At 40.3% G+C, this 21127-nt stretch overlaps 1 protein-coding gene across 1 annotated transcript; it reads left to right on the top strand.

Moving 5' to 3' along the window:
• Nucleotides 1-1666: 1666 nt before the first annotated feature.
• COPB1 (COPI coat complex subunit beta 1) lies at nucleotides 1667-20633 on the top strand. Its single transcript, XM_064163658.1, has 22 exons — nucleotides 1667-1782; nucleotides 3450-3602; nucleotides 4223-4452; nucleotides 5192-5361; nucleotides 5944-6058; nucleotides 7176-7268; nucleotides 7788-7925; nucleotides 8186-8305; nucleotides 8732-8839; nucleotides 8935-9081; nucleotides 10042-10187; nucleotides 11072-11168; nucleotides 11840-12000; nucleotides 12549-12669; nucleotides 12972-13199; nucleotides 13376-13555; nucleotides 14591-14735; nucleotides 16224-16343; nucleotides 17135-17280; nucleotides 18507-18596; nucleotides 19356-19511; nucleotides 20286-20633. Exons 2-22 carry the CDS (start codon nucleotides 3512-3514, stop codon nucleotides 20343-20345), a joined length of 2862 nt encoding a protein of 953 aa, XP_064019728.1. The 5' UTR covers nucleotides 1667-1782; nucleotides 3450-3511; the 3' UTR covers nucleotides 20346-20633.
• Nucleotides 20634-21127: the final 494 nt, after the last annotated feature.

Genomic DNA, 21127 nt, shown 5'->3' on the forward strand with positions numbered 1-21127 from the left:
GGTGCTTTTGGAAACTGTTGAAGGGAGAGGACTTCAGAATGCCCACAACTCTACAAAGTAGGTGTGGAACGGGTAGAATTCAGCATGTTTCCCCACGTTGTTTTGTCATTGTCTCAAACTCGACTTGAAAAGACATTTGCAACTGAATGTTTACCAGACGCATTGCACGCTGAAGCAGCATGAAGCTGCCAAACAACTTGTGTTTTGGCTTTTTGAGTTCTCCACTTCTGTAAACCTCAGCTTGTTTGGAACTGAATTTTATTGCTTTATTTTTTTGAAAGCCACCACCCAAGAGGTAGCAAAGGGCTTTTAGCACACTAGTGGCCTAAACTGAAGTAAGAGGGAAGCACAGATAATACCCATTACAGATCCTCTGACCTATGGAGTCTCTGCATTGATGTTGAACAGGCTCCCTAGGGTTCTTTCCCTTCAGCTTCCACTGCACCAGGACTGAAGGTTCCTACTCTCTGTTTGCAATCAAGCCACATCCAGCAGTGTTTGAGAACAGCTTAGGGAGACTGGGCAGGGAAGCCAAATGGCTGTGACTCTGTGTTTAAGCAAGTTTCCATGTTGGAGCATTGTAATAGAATCATTCTAACTAATGAACATATTGAAAAGGTAAGAAACAACTTGCAGTGGACTCACATAGGGGCTTGATATCCTGCTCAATGTGTTATTCTGACAAAGGGCCTAAAACTTGCAACTTGTATTTATTAATGAATAAAGCATGGTGCTGTTTTGAACGGACTTCAAATAGTGTGTTGAATCCATGGAACTTGATCAGTCATGAATATATCAAAATAATGCTATCAGGGCCATGTATGGGACTCTAAGTACTGGACAGCAGCTTTAAAATTACATCTCCTATTACAATATAGCGGAAGGAATAATACTCTTTTTACCCCCTATTTATTTTAATAGAAACCCAGCACAGTGGGGATTGAAAGAGACTTTTGTGATGATTTAGCCCAACCTCCTTGCAAAGCAGGTTGCACAGGAACATGTCCAGGCAGGTTTCAACTCTTTCTGGAGAAGAAGAGTTCACAACCTCTCTGGGCAGCCTCTTCCCGTGCTTCAGTACCCTCAAAGAAGTTTTCCCTTATGTTTAGGTGAAACTTTACCCATTCCATTTTGTGCCTGGGGCCTCATCCTCTTGACTTCAGCTATTGATGTGTGTTGTGATGATCTCCTGTCAATCATCTTTTCTTCAGGTTAAACAGCCTCTGCTCTCTGCATTCCACTCAGCATCTTCTGCTAGACTCCCTCTCTTGAACGGGAGAGCCTGCAACTGGACACAGTACTCTGTATCTGACCTCACTAAGGCAGAGCAGAGGAGAGAATTCCCTTGACTTGCTGGACACACTCTTCATAATGCATCTCAGGATGCTGTTGGCCTTAGCACTGATGGCTCACGGTGACCCTAGGCACCAGCAGCCCCACCTCCACCACCGACCCACCTCCACCACCGACCCACCTTCCCGAGGGCTTCTGCACCCACCCTGCTGCCTCCGTGACGTTACGGGCGGAAGTCCCTCCTCCCGCCTCGTGGCTGCCGGCGCGTTGGCTTTCCCCTCGGCGTGACAAGGCGGAACTGGCGGGGCGGGGGTCCCGCCCCTTTCGCCTTGTCACGCTGCTGAGAGGTGTGTTCCTCTAGAGCCGCCGTACGATCGATGTGGCCTGAGGAGGGAGCGGCTCCACGTCAGCCATCGCCGGAGCGGGAGCGCCGCAGGCAGAGCTCCGCACCGGGCCGGACTCGACCGCACCGGGCCGCCGCTCCACCGGGTACGGAGCCTTGTGCCAGGGGAGCAGCAGCCTCACTGCGTGGAGCGCAAGGCCGTCAGGGCCATGGTGGAGCCGCCTCTGTTCTGGTGCAGCCGGGAGGCCTCAGGCCTCCCGGCCCCGCCGGCGTCTTCCTGCTGATTTTGTCAAGCGAACTCCCGGCGCTATTAACGGAGGACCGTGGGCCTGTGGATTTGATGCCGTTGTAGCACGACTCTCACAGATATGCCGTGGTGTTGCGGTGGTGTGGGCTCTGAATGTCTTCAGGGGAGCGGCAGGCAAATAGGGCCATGAAATATGTAGAGTTGTAGCTGCTAGCTCAAAATGCCAGGCGTTTTGAGCAAAAAGTAGTCACCAGGAAAATCAGGGGGAAAATCTCTGTGCAAATTTACTTGGAAATTTGTAGTTTTCACATTCCGTGCTGTAGGTCTGCATCAGTGAAGCAGTTCCTAAGGCGCTCCAGTTCACCAGGCTTTCCAGGAACGTAGAGCGGGCAGGGCTTTTTGTCTGCTTGTCTTGTGTGAACTGTGTAGCTTGCAGTTTCCTTATACAGGTGCTCAGAAATTTTAGTGTTGCCGAAGTCTCTGTTTGTGGGCATTGTTAGATTAAGTTGCGGTTTTAAGGCGTTGCCTTTGAAGGAGGAAGACTTGGTGGCGGCTTTTCTGCTGTGATTGTTGAGAGAATTTGAGCATTTCGGGTTTCTGTATCAGTAAAGATACCTGGTTTACTTTTTACTTTATGATCCATGTGAGTTGTTATTAGAGATGAAGGTGCTAGCTGCAGGGATTTGAGGCTTGAGTTCTGAGTAACAGCATGGGAAAAGTATGTAAAAAGCTGCTGCTGAGGCAAGAAAACAATTGTGTTTCTAAAAGTGATTGGGAGCTGTTGATGCAGCTGTTTATAAAGAACAAGTTTGAAGGATTTAACCCTTTAAAATAGAGAATTCACGACAGAAGCCTCTTCAAAACTACAGTTACTTTTTGGGGGTAGTAGTTATAGTAACATTTTAGTTGTCTTATTTTCTTGTGTAGAGAGAGGCTGCAGCCCAGGTTAGCACAACTTGCTTGCTGCAAGTTCAGCCTGAGGTGCCCATTGATGAGAAAAGGGACTTTGGACTCAATATCAGCTTGTGTAGTGTCTCAAATGTTCATTCAAATGCTACAACTGTGGCCCACTTCCTGTCTCTTTCCTCAGTGGAGCAGAGCTTTTAACCAGGCTGGGCATGGGTCTGTCGCCAAAAAGACTTTTTTATTTCTTTTTTTCCCTCCTTGTGACGTTTTTCAGCTGATTTTGTAGGTGCTGGCAGAAGCACAGGATCACAGGAAGGGTAGTGGAAATACCAGAGTCAGGAGGAGTAAATGAGGGAAAGGCTTTTACGTGCATCTGCTCAGCTTCTCTCAAATGCCTGTACATTGCCTCAAGTACTGGAAAGATTTCTTTCGTTTACTTTCTTATATTGTTTTCAATCTTTGATAAATTTCATGCTCTTAAATTTTTTTTGGATGCTACTAGAAATATTTTATAATAACAGAAAATCGAGGAAGCTTTTGAATGTGTTATCTCAAGAAACCCAGCAGTCCCTTTGAGTCATTAAGTCAGTTACAAAGACATTTTTGTGTTGCTAATAAAATCAGTTGACTTTGGTCTGGTTTTGTTTGCTTGTTTTTTAGGTTGTCTGATATTTGTGTCAAAATAATTCTTCATTTGAGAAAAACTTCTGTAACCGAGAGCCATGACTGCTGCAGAGAATGTGTGTTACACATTAATCAATGTCCCGATGGATTCAGAACCACCTTCTGAAATCAGCTTAAAAAATGACCTAGGCAAGTAATGGGCAATGATTTGAAGATACAAACAAGTCAGTTTGATACTTTATTCTGTTGATTTTTGAAGTGTGTGCATTCCTCCTTTGAGAGACTTCCTGGTATTTATCTTATGTGTTTTGGGATTGGGTTTCCCAGCCTCAGTCTGTGCAAAAAAATCTGAAATCTTTTCTGAGCTTTTTGTTCAAAGAATACCTGGTTGGGTTAAGGCAAATTCAAAGTAAAGTCCTGATAAGCAAGTGTCTTACCACTTCTTCTATACACTGTTCTGCCTTGCTGACCAAGAGAGTGGTGTCAGTATTAGTATGTGTGTGACTTCAGAGCTCACTATAGTATTCTGGCATAAAAGGCTGTTTAAATTTGAGTATTGAAACAGCTGTGAAATTTGTTGAACTTTGTTCATTCCAACATGTTAATCCTACAACTAAGTCCCTATTTATTCTTTAAATTTGTCTTGTTTCCTTTTAATCCTTTTAGTAGAAGTAAGGGTGTGAATTTACTTGGTGTGCATACTGCACTCCTTCAGAGGGGCTTTGTATCTGGGGATACTGAACATGACTATTCCTGTTAAACTAGTGGTGATGTCTTAGGCTTTCTGACTTTATCTTCTTTCCCTCTAGAAAAAGGAGATGTCAAGTTGAAGACAGAGGCCTTGAAGAAGGTGATCATTATGATTCTGAATGGTGAAAAACTCCCTGGGCTTCTGATGACCATCATACGTTTTGTCCTGCCGCTCCAAGATCATACCATCAAAAAGCTGCTGCTTGTTTTTTGGGAGATAGTGCCCAAGACCACCCCAGATGGCAGGCTCTTGCAAGAAATGATCCTTGTGTGTGATGCATACAGAAAGGTAGTCCATTGTTTATTTCATTGCTTATATTCTTACACTGGATTTCTACAAAAAGTGGATTATTTAGCGAATATTAAAGTGGTTTCTAGTCAGCATTTTTTACCTGGTAGGTCATGGTGCTTCAAAGCTGGATAATTGTGCATAAACAGCAGATCTACTACCAAGGAATTTTTATGTTTTCTTTTACTATTAAAGCTTAATAAAAATTTAGTGCTCCTTGCTTCCGAGGAGCACTAAAACGTAGGGGTGAATTAATTGGTGTTTTCATAGTGTCTTGGGACAAGCCATGGGTCATAAAAAGGTGTCTCTTTTTTTAGTCACCTCATTGGGGTGTATTTGAGACACTTCTTCCCAAAGATAGAAAGTCCTTTCAGCTTCTTTGGAAATGGTCAGAAGCAGATGAATTGATGTACACCAGAGGTTTGTATCCAGTGTGCAGGAGTGCTTGCAAGGTGGCTTTCCCAGCCTTAGTAATTAGAGAGGACACATGCAATGCAGAAGACAATCCCACAGGCTTTTTAAGTTTTACTACACTGAAATGTGTGTTTTTAAATATTGCAAGGCAGCAGTATTTTAAGAAGGTATTTCATGAGAAGACAGTGAGGTGTTGTCATGGATATTGAGAGCTCATACCATGGAAAGCTGAATGTGGGGAAAAAAGCTGGCAAGGAGGTTCATCTGAGCCTAAAAACTAGCCTGAAGAGTCTGGCATTTCAGATGTGTTTCTTACTGATTTTAGGATCTTCAGCACCCAAATGAATTTATTCGAGGCTCTACTCTCCGTTTTCTTTGTAAGCTGAAGGAAGCAGAATTGTTGGAACCTTTGATGCCAGCCATTCGTGCATGTCTGGAGCACCGCCACAGCTATGTGCGCAGAAATGCTGTCCTGGCCATTTACACCATTTATAGGTAAATGCCAGAAACTATTTCAACTTGTGAGTGCAGAAGACCAAGGCTAGCTTTAGTACTGTGGATAGTTTTTGAGATCTCATAAACAATTCTCAATTGCTGGTGTAGTATTTGGTTTGGGATTTTTATTTGTGTTTTTTGTTTCTAATTAAATGGACTTCTTTGGAAAAGCTTAGGTACTGCTGCTGCTTTCTCAAGTCTGAGATCCTTATACTGCAGATTTATTTGTTTTGACAAATACTTGATCACCTAAACAATATGTTTATATAAATTTATTTGAAACAAGACATTCTTCATGCACAGCAGTTATTTGCAAAACATCCTTGCAGCTGTTGCCTGAACAGCGTGGCTGAATGTTACTACTAAGCAGAAATTGGTCATGGGTAATGTCTTAGCTCTCATGATAAGTTTTTTAAAATCTTTTTGAGTCTGTTCATTTTCAAGTAGCTACATAAAAGCTTTGTAGCACTGGTTTGTGCTTCGGGAAATTTGGTAAACGCTTGCCTTTAAGATATGCTCCTAAACCTTAACCTTCTACTCCTTAGCAGTACTTCTAATTGATGGATGTGGGTTTTTTTGAAGGAATTTTGAACATCTTATACCTGATGCTCCTGAACTGATCCATGATTTCTTGGTGAATGAGAAAGATGCAAGCTGCAAACGAAATGCATTTATGATGTTAATTCACGCAGATCAGGTAAGGATATGTCACACCTTGAGTACTGTGTCTACTTCTGGGCCCCCTCAATTGAAGAGAGACGTTGAGATGCTGGAAGGTGTCCAGAGAAGGGCAACAAAGCTGGTGAAAGGCCTGGAACACAAACCTTATGAGGAGAGGCTGAGGGAGCTGAAGTTGTTTAGCCTGGAGAAGAGGAGGCTCAGGGGGGACCTCGTTGCTGTCTACAACTATGTGAAGGGAGGTTGTAGCCAGGTGGTGGTTGATCTCTTCTCCCAGGCAACCAGCAATAGAAGAAGGGGACACAGTCTCAAGCTGTGCTGGGGGAGGTATAGGCTGGATGTCAGGAAGAAGTTCTTCACAAAGAGAGTGATTTGCCATTGGAACAGGCTGCCCAGGGAGGTGGTGGAGTAACCATCCCTGGAGGTGTTCAAGCAAAGCCTGGATGAGGCACTTAGTGCCGTGGTCTAGTTGATTGGATAGGGCTGCGTGATGGGTTGGACTGGATGATCTTGGAGGTCTCTTCCAACCTGGTTGATTCTATGAAACTTACTCCATGTAAATACTTGAAAGTGCACTAGGTAACTAACCAGTAGTTTACTGGTTGTATAGACTACTTACATTTATGAAAAAAAGAAACAATCAACCCTGTTATAGTAGTGTTAAATAGTTTATGATATATTTGGTAAATGAAAAGTTGAAGTTAGACTTTAGTGTTGCTTTCATGTTGAGGGAAAAACACTCTCTTCAGTGAAGACATATGATGGTGCTGAAAATTGCGATTACTGCTGCCAAGTGAGCTTCACGAGACTGAGAAGCTCTCTGTTACCTACTAGTTTTCAGTTTTTGCAGTCACATGAAAAGAAAATGCTGATTACTGTGTAGCATTTTGGTTAATTTGCTCTGCAGACAGTTCCCTTTGTGCCTCATTACCATTCATTTTGTCTTTCTGCTATCTATAGAGAGAATGGATTAATTTGCTCTTCAGGTTTATAATGATTCTGTAAACTGTTTTGAAATTTGAAGTTGAAGGGTTGAGTATATGCTGGTGTATTTTGTTTTTTTAAATGCATTTTGATTTAAAATACAGTGAGAAAATTCAGACAAATTGAAGATAATTTACCTTCTGTTTGTTTAGGATCGAGCTTTGGATTATTTGAGTACCTGTATTGACCAAGTCCAAACATTTGGTGACATACTACAGTTGGTTATTGTGGAACTAATTTATAAGGTAAAAAGGAAAATGTTGTGGCATGTTTAAAGTAATTACACATACTGTATTATAGTAGATTTTTTTGAAAGCAATAGAACATTGTTGAGAAAAGCATTTAGTCCCTGTTAGAAAACGTCATTGTTTAGTAGAGCTCAATTAAGATTTGTCTCTTGAAACAAACTGCTCAAGTGTGCACAGTCTAGAGCTGTATGTCTCATCTGATTTGCTGTGCATTATCAGACTGCTCTTCACAGACATGAGGAGGGCATCTGTTAGAAAATCTAGTAGAGGCTGTGCCCTTGTTTTTGATCTGAGATTTTAAGACTGTGTATCATTGCGTAGTATTATCAAGAATAGCTTTATAATGGTTCTCATAATAAGGTTTTTACCACTGTGAATGGCACTTCCTATCCCCAGAAAAGGATGGCATCTTTTGCTTAATTTTCTTTGTTGTAAGATAAAGGAGCAGTTAAGCTATGTGATGTGCTGTTTCCATTTTTCCTTTGCTCCAACTCTACATTGTTCTTCCTTATCGAGGTCTGTCATGCAAATCCATCAGAGAGAGCTCGCTTTATTCGCTGCATCTACAACTTACTGCAGTCATCCAGTCCTGCGGTGAAGTATGAAGCTGCAGGTACTCTAGTTACACTCTCCAGTGCACCAACAGCAATCAAGGTATAAAAGTGATGTTTTCAGATGTTTCAGTAGCTTTTAGTATACTGTATGTTGATACTTACAAAGAGTAAAAGCTGTAGTGATAGGAGGGTTGAACAACACATGAAATGCTTTCTTAAACTCTGTTAAAACTGATCACAAAATGAGACAGTCCTCTGAATAATTGCTGTAATAGTTGTGTACAATGTCTGTTTTCCTGAATTTCTGTCAGAAACTTGCCAGTTTTTCCATTACTTAAAAATAGGCTTTTATCCTTTTAGGCAGCTGCCCAATGCTACATAGATTTGATTATTAAAGAAAGCGATAATAATGTGAAGCTGATTGTTTTGGATCGGTTAATTGAATTAAAGGAGCATCCCTCCCATGAACGAGTGTTACAGGTATGTGAGCTGTCTCTTTTCCTGCAACTTAATGGAAGGATTTTGCTTCCTGAATTAAACTTTTGTGTGTTGTGATGCATGCAGAAATGTTCTTCTGAAGTTTCAATCTTTTTTCAGTCTTTTTTTTTTTTTTTTTTGTATAAACATAACAGTCTGTTGAGGGGCATTTTGTTGCTTTTATTGTCTGCATAAGAATTAATAATGGCAAGTGCTGTTTGATTGTAAAGCTTAGTGATGTAGCTTGCGTGGTAGACTCTTAAGTAATGTAGAAACTATTAAATGAGCGCTGTGAAGTGCCTAATGCCTAGATTTATATATTGTGTATCCAGAAAGTCTTTGAACATCATTTGGGACTGAAAATTAGAATTGTGTGAAAAGGAAGTAATTGAAAGCAATGAAGTAGTTGCCATTTTGTTACTCTTTCAGGATCTAGTGATGGACATCCTCAGAGTGTTGAGTACCCCAGACCTAGAAGTGCGCAAAAAGACCCTTCAGCTGGCTCTGGACCTTGTCTCTTCAAGAAATGTGGAGGAGGTAAAATAAAGAGTACTTCTGTTTCATTACACTATTTTTTTTGGTCTTTGGAAAAATGTGTCACTTCATGGAATTTCATTTGATCTTACCTGCAGCTTGTGATTGTTCTGAAGAAGGAAGTGATTAAAACTAATAATGTGACAGAGCATGAAGATACAGACAAGTATCGACAGCTGCTTGTTCGTACCTTGCATTCCTGCAGTGTTCGGTTTCCAGACATGGCTGCAAATGTTATCCCAGTGGTATGCAAATATTTCATTAATTGTCATTAACTGTGTTGTAGTTATACCCAAAACCTGGGGAATAACTGAAGCTGAAGTGTTTCTAATAGTGGCCTCACACAAAGCAATACTGGTTTTAATCCCTAGAGACATCTAAGTCTTTTGATGCTGTCTTCCGAGACTTAATTTTTAAGTAGTTTTGAAGAGCTGAAGAGTACTGTTGATTAAAACTTCAATAACTTGTGTCATTATCAAAACATTTTGGGGATTATGATAATTGGTATTTGTTTGGAATGGGTGTTTGGCTTCAGCTTTCTTTAGTGGGAGATCCAGACAGATCAAGAACTGGCTAAATAACAGAGCCCAGAGGGTCATGATCAACGCTGCAGAGTCCAATTTGAGATCTGTATTTAGTGGTGTCCTCCAGGGGTCAGTGCTAGGTCCAGTCTTGATTGACAGCCTAGATGAAGAGATTGAGTGTACTTTCCACTCTGCCCTGGTTACACTACATGTGGAGTATCATGTACAATTCTGGGCTCCCCCATTCAGGAGGGACAGGGAACTACTGCAAAGAGTTCAACAGAGGACTGCCAAGATGCTGAGGGGCCTGGAGCATGTCTCTTAAGGAGGAAAGACTGAGAGCCCTGGGCTGTTCAGTCTGGAGAATAGAAGGCTGAGAGGGGACCTTACCCATGTCTACAAATACCTGAAGGGTAGCTGTTAGGAGGATGGAGCCAGTCTCTTTTCAGGGATACTCAGTGATAGGATGAGGAGCAATGGGCATAAACTCAGTCAGAGGAAATTCCATGTCAACATGAGAAAAAACTCTGGGCAGCCTGTTCCCATGCACCATCACCCTCACAGCGTTCTACAATTCTATGATCTACACGCAGCTTTGGTTTTCTGAATGTGGAAAGAAAATGCTATTGCACAAACCCAGCTATGCTGCTCCTTATGCTCGTGTTCACTCTTCCGTGCTAGCTGATGGAGTTCCTTAGTGATAACAATGAAGCAGCAGCTGCTGATGTCCTGGAGTTTGTGCGGGAAGCGATCCAGCGATTTGATAACCTCAGACCTCTTATTGTTGAGAAGATGCTTGAAGTCTTTCACGCTATTAAATCTGTCAAGTGAGTCCAAAATATGTTATTAGAAATTGGAGCAGCCTGTGATTCACTGGTTTTGATTGTATAATGTCATTAAATACATACTAAAGCCCTTGCAACCTACGCATGAAGAAGAATAACTGAAGGTGAGATGTTCTGGGGGTAGATGATTTCTAGGTGCAGATTCCTCGTGTACTTGAACGAAAGCTATACTGGGTGCTTGCTGCATTGAATGAAGAAAATAAAATTAAGTTTAATTTTTATGATGCACTCGATAGAAGATAGCATTGCTGATGAAGACCAACTGTAAAGCAATGTATTTCTCAGAGTTACTAAAGGATTACTGCCACAGGAATTTGCACTTGTAGATAACTGGAAATATTTACTCTACAATTATTAGAAATCCTAGTTGAACATAGACCAGATTTTACAATCTGCAAAGCTCCTTTAGTATCATTCAGTGCTCTAAAAACTTGGTTTTCTGATGGATCTCCAAAAGCTAGCTCATGACAGCTTCTTTGTATCACAGCACTACCCTGCTGTCCTTCCAGTACATGGAAAACTCTGAATGGTATCTCCACTGTCAAGTCTAAGTGGGAAAAAAACCTCTGAAATAATGTTCTTTTTTCCCTTAATTTTCATTCATGTTCTTGTCTTCTGTTTTTCCCTATATGAAGGAAAATTGTCAAGATTGATATAGACAGAAACAGCAGAGAATATATCTCATTTGTTGTACTTGCTCATTGGTTCACTAAGGATGATTCCTCTTGTTCAGACAGGCTTGCTGTCAGTCGTGTCCTTTTGAATCTGTCAAGGCTGGCTTTTACCCCCTAACCATAAATTGTTCTCCTTGATACTGATTTCAGTGTATCATGAATGCATGACTGAAGTTACTTCTCCTGTCTTAGGATCTACCGAGGGGCTTTGTGGATCCTTGGAGAATACTGCAGCACAAAGGAAGATATACAAAGTGTAATGACGGAAGTTCGCAGATCACTGGGAGAGGTGTGTTTACTTTTTGAGGCTGGCTTTTTGTTTGCCTAGTACTATGCAGTGTGTTTTATATGAAAAAAAGTATGTTTAAAAAAAAAACAGTAAAATGTGAGAAATGTTTTAGTAGTTGCTGTACGTGATGGCTCATGCACAAGAAATGTCCAGTAAAAACTAGCTAGAGTTTGGGGTTTGTTGCTAAGTTTTATTTTAAGTAGCATACATGAAACTAGCATATACTGAGGATGAGTTGCATCTCTTAAGAGGGGAGGTGAGAAATTCCCTAGAATATGATGACAGCTTTAAGATACATTTTAATTACATCCACTATCAAAGGCAGAGTGCTTTGAGTCTGGCAGGGGGGTTGGACTCGATCTCCTTGGGTCCCTTCCAGCCCCTAACATCCTGTGAGCCTATGAGCCTGTGGGTTGTTCTGCAGAGGTCTAAGACAACCTGTGCAATGTGAGCTTTATTACATGAGTAGGAGGTTTCTGAATGTATTTCAACATCTACTTATCTCCTCAAATTTTCTTAAAACTGTAGTACTGTAACTGACTCTGTATGTATAAAAGCCGTAGAGATACTTTTTTCTTTTGTTTTGCTTTTTTGTTTTTTACTAAAACCTTCTTCAGAACAAAAATGCTTTGTTTTGTATTAGTTGTAAGCTGTTTCCTGTTCATTTCTAGATCCCAATAGTAGAATCAGAAATCAAGAAAGAAGCTGGTGAGCTGAAACCTGAAGACGAGGTGTCTGCGGCTCCAGCCCAAAACTTGGTGACAGAGATGGGTACTTATGTCACACAAAGCGCTCTCAGCAGTTCCCGACCTTCCAAAAAGGAAGAAGACAGGTACTTAAACCAGCAGTGAGCTGGTTCTTTTATTTAAGGGGTGTTCTCTCTCATGAGTTAGTGGGTGAGGATTTGTCATTGGGACTTGCTGCATACCAAAAAGGATGCTGTTCATTATGGTATCCTAAAGTCTAGCTGATTCTTTAGAAGTTATTCATGAAATCCTCTGGGAGTTTTAATTGGATATGGAAATGTCAGACTACAACTTTTTTTTTTCTCCCTTTATTTCATCTTGCACTGTTTAATACTTGGTATGGTATATTGGCTACGTTTTCTTAATTCAATTAGATGAGCTGCTTCATCTTGACTAGTCATTATCATCTCAGAGCTACAGTGAAATTATGCATATATACCCTTCCCTTCACTCCCTATTCTATGTGGAAATGTCTGTGTGATTTCTGAATATCTCTGTGTTTGGCAATAGAGGGAAAGAAACCTGCTTCTGAGACCTTTTAAAGCTTGTTACAGTTTTAGAATGTGGCTATTAAGGTGTGAAGGTAAGTAGTGACATCCACAACTTGTTTTCTGGTTATGCTTTCTCTTTGCAGACCTCCCTTACGAGGATTCCTGCTCGATGGCGACTTCTTTGTTGCAGCCTCTCTTGCTACAACTCTGACTAAGATTGCTTTACGATATGTGTCCCTGGTTCAGGAAAAGAAGAAACAAAATGTGAGTCAGCTATTTTGTTTTCAATGTAGATGCAAAGAGGAGCTGGTTAAATGGGCACAAAATGAGTTCAGTTCCAAGTGAAGTCCTAGTTATGTAGTTGAATAATAGTGATAATTTGAGTTATGAACAAAGCCTACTGCTTTCCAACCACTCTAGACAGTCTAAATCATGCTCCTTGATTTCTGCATAATAAGTACTTAAATAACAAAAGCTCTTAATGTACACAGAAATAAACATTTCTGTGAAGCTGTGAGAAATTTAGTAACCTCCTTGCACTCTCTTTCCTTTGTCCTCATTCTCAGGCCTTTATTGCTGAAGCTATGCTGCTGATGGCCACTATTCTCCATTTGGGAAAGTCTTCTCTCCCCAAGAAGCCAATTACAGATGATGATGTTGATCGTATTTCCTTGTGCTTGAAAGTTTTGTCAGAATGTTCTCCTCTCATGAATGATATTTTCAACAAAGAATGCAGGCAGTCCCTCTCCCATATGCTCTCAGCCAAGCTAGAAGAGGAGAAACTTTCCCAGAAGGTGAGCTGTTCTAAACGTCTGACCATAAACACTTGGACTTTTTTATAGATGTTCACATCTGAGTTGGTCCCAGGAATGTCACTGTTTGATTGTGTGTAGGTCAACCTTATTTGACTTTCTTTCCTACCTAAGGAATGGATTTCATTTTGAGTTCTTGAGTATTTCTATTCCTGCAGAAAGAATCTGAGAAGAGGAATGTGACAGTTCAGCCAGACGATCCCATTTCCTTCATGCAGCTCACTGCTAAAAATGAAATGAACTCAAAAGAAGACCAGTTTCAGCTTAGCCTTCTTGCAGCAATGGGCAACACACAGAGGAAAGAGGCTGCTGATCCTCTTGCATCCAAACTTAATAAGGTAATGTCAAAGTCATTTTGTGCTGCTTCTGCACAGGATCAGCATCAGGAGTCGCAGAGCAGAACTGATGAAACAGACTATGCTGGTTGATAGGAAAGATGCAGATATATTCTGCTTAGGTTCAAGCAATGAAGGAAAGCCTTTGTGTTTAAAGTTGTTACTTTATGAATAATAAAAAGGATACTTGGAGAATGCTGAGTTGGTGGTATGTGGAGAGGAGGTTTAGATTGTTTGCTGGTCTGAAGAGCCTAGTAGGGCTCACAGGGAAGACAGCAGGGCTATCACAAATGCTAAAGACGACCTTACCTTGGCTGGCCACCCATGCTGCTGCCAGGTGCAATACGTCCTTGTTTCACAATTTATGCCATTTTTTTTCCCCTACCGGTTATGAGCACTTGCATAGAAGTTCCAAAGAGAAAAGAAATGTGAGATATAAAGCCCCAGACTTCTGTTCTTTAAAAGTCAGAGTTAATTATTTTTTACAGCTTAAAGGAGCTGTTTTTTATTGAGTCTTCATTTCTTTGTCCTGATGATCTGTTTAAGTAAGAGTAGATGGCATTATAGTCCATATTTTAGCAACTTACATGAATTCATTTCAAAATACACTTCATCTGGAAAGGTTTTATAAGTGTAGTGTGTACACAAAAGGACAATTAAATGTGTTTGTGTGCCTAATATGTACAGTTACTGTGTGCTTAGCTATAAATTGATCCAATGTTTATTTTGGGAGACATATGCATGGACTTTAGATTTCCTAACCTTCACAAGTTTTTTAGTGCTGTTTTCTAGACACAACTTGTGGTGATCTTAATAGTGTGGTTTTCTATTTTATTTTTCTGTTTTTCCTTTTTTTTTTAAAACTACTAAGTTAGTTCTGTGAAATTTAAAGCTTTTTGTCCACCTGCTTAATTTGGAAGCTTGTATTAAAGAGTAATGGATTTACTTGCCCTTTATTCTTGTTTTTGTTGTTGAGTGATTCCATATTTTAAACTGGTTTATGAGGACAAAAATACCTTAAACTGTTTTCTTTTACAGGTTACTCAGCTGACAGGTTTCTCAGACCCTGTCTATGCAGAAGCATATGTCCATGTCAATCAGTATGACATTGTGCTGGATGTGCTGGTGGTCAACCAGACCAGTGATACTCTGCAGAACTGCACGCTAGAACTAGCCACGCTAGGTAACTATCACTGCTGGAAACAGAACAACTGCTGAGTGGCGCTAAGGTGCTGGGCATGGGCTCCCAGTTGTCAGGAGTTTCAGCAACACTTCTAAATGTGTTTACAAATTCATGCCACTGAGTTACCAAGTTGAAAGGATATTTTGATCACCTGTAAAATGCACTTTTCTTTCAAGAGGTGTAATACTTGCATCTACTAACACTGGCAATGCTATCTGATGATATGAACAATAGATTTTGATTTTTTTTTTTCATGCCTTTATTTTTTTCCTAGAAAAATAGCATTTCCTTTCCCCTTCTCACTCGTTTCTCTTTGGAACTATGGAGTTTTTTTGATACACTTACTCCCCGTTGTGCTCTTATCTTAAAGCAAGAGTACAAATCCAAACTGGTATGAAGCAAATGTGAGACAACAGAAAGTCATCTGCCCTGGGTGGTGGTTTAGATGGGATGTTAGGAATTATTTCTTCCCTGAAATTGATTTTAAGCTGCTGCCTGGGGCAATGGTGGAGTCACCATCCCTGAAGGCATTTAAAAGTCACAAAGAGAAAAAGGCTGGATGAGACACTTGTTGCCATGGTCTAGTTGATCGGACAGGGCTGGGTGATAGGTTGGACTGGATGATCTTGGGAGTCTCTTCTGACCTGGTTGATTATATGATTCTATGATTGTTTTGTGGTGACCTGGCAGTGCTGGATCAGTGGTTGGACTTGGTGATCTTAAAGGTCTCTTGCAGCTTCAGTTATTGTATGATCCTGTGTCTGGAGAGGCATAACCTTCTTTCTAATCTTGTGTGAGTAATTTGATCAGATTAATAGAGATATATAAAAACAAATATGTGACTTCATATATTGTTGATGTCTTCTCAGACACATTGCAAAAACTAACTTGATGCATTGTTCCTATGTGTACAGCTGATGCTGTTCATGCTATGTTCTCAAATTGCACAGTCTGATAGAACTAAAGTCTTTTACAGTTACTTACTAAAGAATTAGGAAAAACACATATGTTACTGTTTCCTCAGAGCAATTATATTTAAAAGCAAGATGGTACTTTGTCCTGTTCATAAATAGCTTTGTGCATGTAATAACTGGACATTGATCTTAGAGTTTGAGACACCTGACTGTAAGATGAGGTATGACGTTGTCAGTGATAAAAACACAAGGTAGAATTAACCATTACCTGACTGTTAAACATTGAAATGAACTTCAGATTGAGTTAAATATTTAAGGTTAGTTGGATTTCTACAAATAAGTTTAATATTTTAACAGAAATTTTCAGTGTAGTATAAATAACTTTGCTACCTTGCAGGTAGCAAACTGTGACAAAAAGGTGGCAAATCAACTAATACCTTTATGGTGGTGTTTAGTGCAGCTTTGTAGACATTAGGATTGAATGACAAGAAAATAAAAATTGTTGTTCCAGAAGCTAACCTCACTGTGCACTGTTAATGTTCCCTGTTCTCCATCTCCTAATTACTTTACACAGGTGACTTGAAACTCGTGGAAAAACCATCTCCTCTGACACTTGCTCCGCATGATTTTGCAAACATTAAAGCTAATGTCAAAGTCGCTTCAACAGAAAATGGAATCATTTTTGGTAATATTGGTAAGTAATTCAGTGTGCAACATTGACAGTAGTGTGTAGCGTTTCTTAACTGCTTCATGAGCTCAAACCCCACAAAAGTGCTTCCTGCTGGGAGAGGAAATTAAATGGCCTACAATGTATGAATATTTTGTGCTGACTTAAAAAAAAATGGAAATCCCTTAGTTGTAGCAGTACATGCTGCCTTGAGAATGGTTGACAGCATGATGCTTTGACCTAAGTCTGAGTCTCAAATGAGTTAGGCTGCCTGGTCCGAAAGACCAATGCACTTAACTCCAAGTTCTGTAGCACTTGAAGAAAGCAGAGATCAGCAATGAGTTTAGCCTGGAGAAGAGGAGGCTCAGGGGTGACCTCATTGCTGTCTACAACTACCTGAAGGGAGGTTGTAGCCAGGTGGGGATTGGTCTCCTCTCCAAGACAACCAGCAATAGAACAAGGGGACACAATCTCAAGTTATGCTGGGGGAAGTATAGGCTGGATGTTAGGAGGAAGTTCTTCACAGAGAGAGTGATTTGCCATTGGAATGGGCTGCCCAGGGAGGTGGTGGAGTCCCCATCCCTGGAGGTGTTCAAAAAAAGCCTGGCTGAGGCACTTAGTGCCATGGTCTAGTTGACTGGATAGGGCTGGGTGCTAGGTTGGACTGGATGATCTTGGAGGTCTCTTCCAACCTGGTTGATTTTATGATTCTGTGAAGCATTGATTGTTGATAACTGACAGATGGCAACTGAGCACACTTCCATTTAGTGCAAGTTCACTTTATCAGACATGAAGGTGGTTTGTGTTTTCTGTTGCAGTGTATGATGTCTCTGGAGCAGCCAGCGACAGAAACTGTGTGGTTCTCAGTGACATTCACATTGACATCATGGATTACATCCAGCCTGCCTCTTGCACAGATGCGGAGTTCAGACAGATGTGGGCAGAATTTGAGTGGGAAAACAAAGTTAGTTTAATTTTTTTGTGTTATTTGGTTCGAGGTTCTATTTTTTATGAGATATAATTCTTTTTCTTTCACATCAGCATTGTCTCTTGTGATACAAACCTCATTCAACATCCACACTGGACGTTTGCATTAAGTAATTCATTCTCTTGTTGCTCGCTTATCTGTTTCACTGACTTAATGATGCACTTTGTTTTTATCTTACAAAAGAGGTACTGAGCCTTACCTCCTGCATGGGAGATGTCTAAATTCATTGATGGTTGTATATTTTGACTCAAAGGTGAGAGAGCAACAAGTATAAATTTATGCCAAGACTGCAGAATATTGCACACTGCTTAGGCTCTCCAGCTCTGAATTATGTTGTCCTCTTCTTTGAATCACAGAATGGTGTGGGTTGTAAGGGACTTTTTGAAGATGTGCCCCACGGGCAGGGTCGTCTTTACACTGTATTAATTTGCAGTACAGCTGTAGCATATGGTTATGGGTGTTACATAAGACCAACAAAATTATTTTAGAAGGTGCTCAGCCTGTTAGAGAGTTGTCAAAAAGGCATTTATGAGAGTTCATCTCATGCAATAGAACAGTGTAATTAAAGAGTGGAGTAGAAACATGGAAACAGAATGGGAGATGTTTTGCACAAAGTGTAGCCTTATTTGCTACACATGTATATGTATTCACTTCACATTTAAGTGTCTCAGAAGGAACCTGTGAACAATGTACTTTAATATCTAATATGTGAAGCTTTAGAAGTCTGTAAACTGTGTCTAAAAGGTGTGATTAAAAAGTACTCCAAACAAGACCTGCAATATTCAATATAAAGAAGCCAAAGTGGTCCCAAGAGTTTTGTTTCTAGATGTGAAAGGCAAAAATAATTTTTATTTACTAGTTAAAATTAAGCTATTCTTGTTCCGACAATGTATAAGCTGTGTTTGGACAAGAAGTCACTATTTGCTATAGAGAGTCAACACATTGAGCAGAGCACCATATTCATCTAATTGATTGTAGAAACTGGTAATAATGAAATTCTCACTTAAAACAAGTGGATGGCAGAAGCTGGAGACTTTGTATGACACCACCACATAATGAAAAGTGCAGCTAGATTACTGCATATGGTGTTGCTGAAAGAGATAGGTAGCAGTAATCTCCTTCCTAGAGTCATGAAGAACAGATGGTTTCAGAGGTACCTGAGGTACTAATTAAAGTAATACTCTTTTTTTTCCTTCTTGAAGGTTACGGTGAATACAAATATCATTGATCTAAATGAATACTTACAGCACATACTGAAGTCAACCAATATGAAATGCCTGACTCCAGAGAAGGTGAGCTATTTGCTTGGAGACTTTTAGACCCCCTTTTCAGTTTGTGTGCTTCCTTGTTTAATTTGTTTAACATGTGTTAGGAATTTTATAAGAGGTGCTTGCTTATTATATACAATAGTACATAGTGTTTTTAAATGAGGAAAAGCAAGTTCATGTTATCAGAATTCCATGTTGCTTAATCACCTTAGCTCTTTCTTGCTGAGTTGGAAAATCAGAATATATATTTGAATTCATAGTAGATTTGATGAAACCATCTATTTTGTTTTTATAGCAGCTCCAAATTCCTTTCTTCTCTGTCAGCCTTTACTCTTTCTTTTGTCAATTTAGCCTGTTCGTTGTAAAGCAGAATAAATCTATACAATAGCTGTTTGCTATTAAGGTATAGCTCTAAGCTAATATATATATGGTAGCCAAAATAAGTATAGTAGCCATCACTGCTGTTTAGCTTCTTGACTATTTTGCTGTTGAATAAATCAGATGGTAAAATGTTATCCTGTTTTATTTTGAGTATTGTAGGTTGCACATCTTCTAATATGAATTTTAGAAGAAGGCAACCACTGTTAAACACTGTATGATTCTCACAATTTACACTATGTTTATTAATGGAGAAGTTTTAATGATTCTCCCATTTTACAACGTGCATCTTAAGAAAGATGTTAAAATGTTAAATACCAACACCTGGCTAGCCACCTTAGGGTAAATTACAGTGTGCTTAAGGCATTTTGGCTTTTCTCAGGAGTTCAAATGTGCTTTCTCTAGGCACTTTCTGGATATTGTGGCTTTATGGCAGCCAATCTTTATGCACGTTCCATATTTGGAGAAGATGCCCTTGCCAATGTCAGCATCGAGAAGCCAATTCATTTGGGACCAGAGGCACCTGTCACCGGCCACATACGGATCCGTGCAAAGAGTCAGGTAACTCATTGCTGTCTACAACTACCTGAGGGGTGGTTGTGGCCAGGAGGAGGTTGCTCTCTTCTCTCAGGTGGCCAGCACCAGAACGAGAGGACACAGCCTCAGGCTGCGCCAGGGGAGATTTAGGCTGGAGGTGAGGAGAAAGTTCTTCACTGAGAGAGTCATTGGGCACTGGAATGGGCTGCCTGGGGAGGTGGTGGAGTCACCGTCCCTGGGGCTGTTCAAGGCAGGGTTGGACGTGGCACTTGGTGCCATGGTCTAGCCTTGAGCTCTGTGGTAAAGGGTTGGACTTGATGATCTGTGAGGTCTCTTCCAACCTTGGTGATACTGTGATACTGTAACGTGGCTGACCTGAAGAGCGCTGGCAGCCTTCTCAGGTTAAAGAAAATGGCCTCTAAGAACTTGCAAATTTGTGTGTGTGAGTTAATTTTGAGTACTAGGTAAATGGAACACTTTTAGGGGAGGTTAGCATTGGGTTTAAAACTCTTCTACATATTTTGGTGAGAAAGGAATTTGTTTTTAATCAGTGTAATCATATCCTAAACCTATATTATAGATCTCTCCCAGTGCATTATTGTAAAACAGGCCTTTGGACCAAGAGTTCCTTCTTTACAGTTGTGCAAACAAAGTGTTCTGTTTCATTTACTTCTAAATGAGGAGCAGATACTCCTCATGGCTCCGTGATCTGTTTCCTGTTAAATTACGCTTTTCTTTTTCACACAACAGTGACATGTTCTGTCTTTGTGATGAATGTCTTCTTTCTTTTACTTGCAGGGGATGGCCCTGAGTCTTGGAGATAAGATCAATCTCTCTCAGAAGAAGACAAGTTTATAAATTTTACCTAATGTCTTTTCAAGTCTTTTACAAATTAACCTTAGGTATGTGGCTTTTGTGGTCCAGAACATCTTATACTCTCCAGTGTTCTGTAATTGTAGAAGCCAGGCTTATGGGCTGAAAGCATTCCAGCAAATAATTTATAGGTTCTCCATGATTGATGCTGAGCAAAACTTTAAATCTCCAGGTTTTTTACTTTGTCCTGGAAGCCATGTTTTCTTTGTCTCTAATACATACTGATGCTCACAGTACAATAAACAAATTATGCCAGTACTGTTTTTCTGTAAATTATAATCTCTGTATTGTTTGATCTGTGTTGAAGTCTGGCCAGGAGTGTTTTGATGCTGTAAGAAAGCAGAGGTGTGTAATAGCTGAAGTGTTTGCAATAATGTCTAGGCTTGAATTGTATGAATGTCTGATCGTGACTTAAAATACTCTGGTATGCCTGGGAGAATGTGTATTCTACAGCTAAATCTAAGGTGTATTCTAAGTGGTTGGTTTATCAACGTAACTACTTGGCACAGACAAGCTTGAAATATCAGAGAAGAAATGGTTAAAATTCAGCTCCTTCCAGTTAGTAGTAAAACCTTAAATTTTGCTTCTGAAATGCTTTCTTTACAGTGTTGTTGTAAGTAATGTGATGTTGCTGGTGGTGGTCTTCTTGTCAATACAAAAAAGCAGCCAAGTACCATATTAGGGCTGTAGCAGTATACAGCATAAGCAGTATTTTCAGTGGCTGCAGCCATTAGCCTCATGTGTAGTAAGCTCAGGAGGGAAGGATT

The sequence above is a fragment of the Pogoniulus pusillus genome, chromosome 24 (genome assembly GCF_015220805.1).
Source record: "Pogoniulus pusillus isolate bPogPus1 chromosome 24, bPogPus1.pri, whole genome shotgun sequence".
Lineage (NCBI taxonomy): Eukaryota > Metazoa > Chordata > Aves > Piciformes > Lybiidae > Pogoniulus > Pogoniulus pusillus.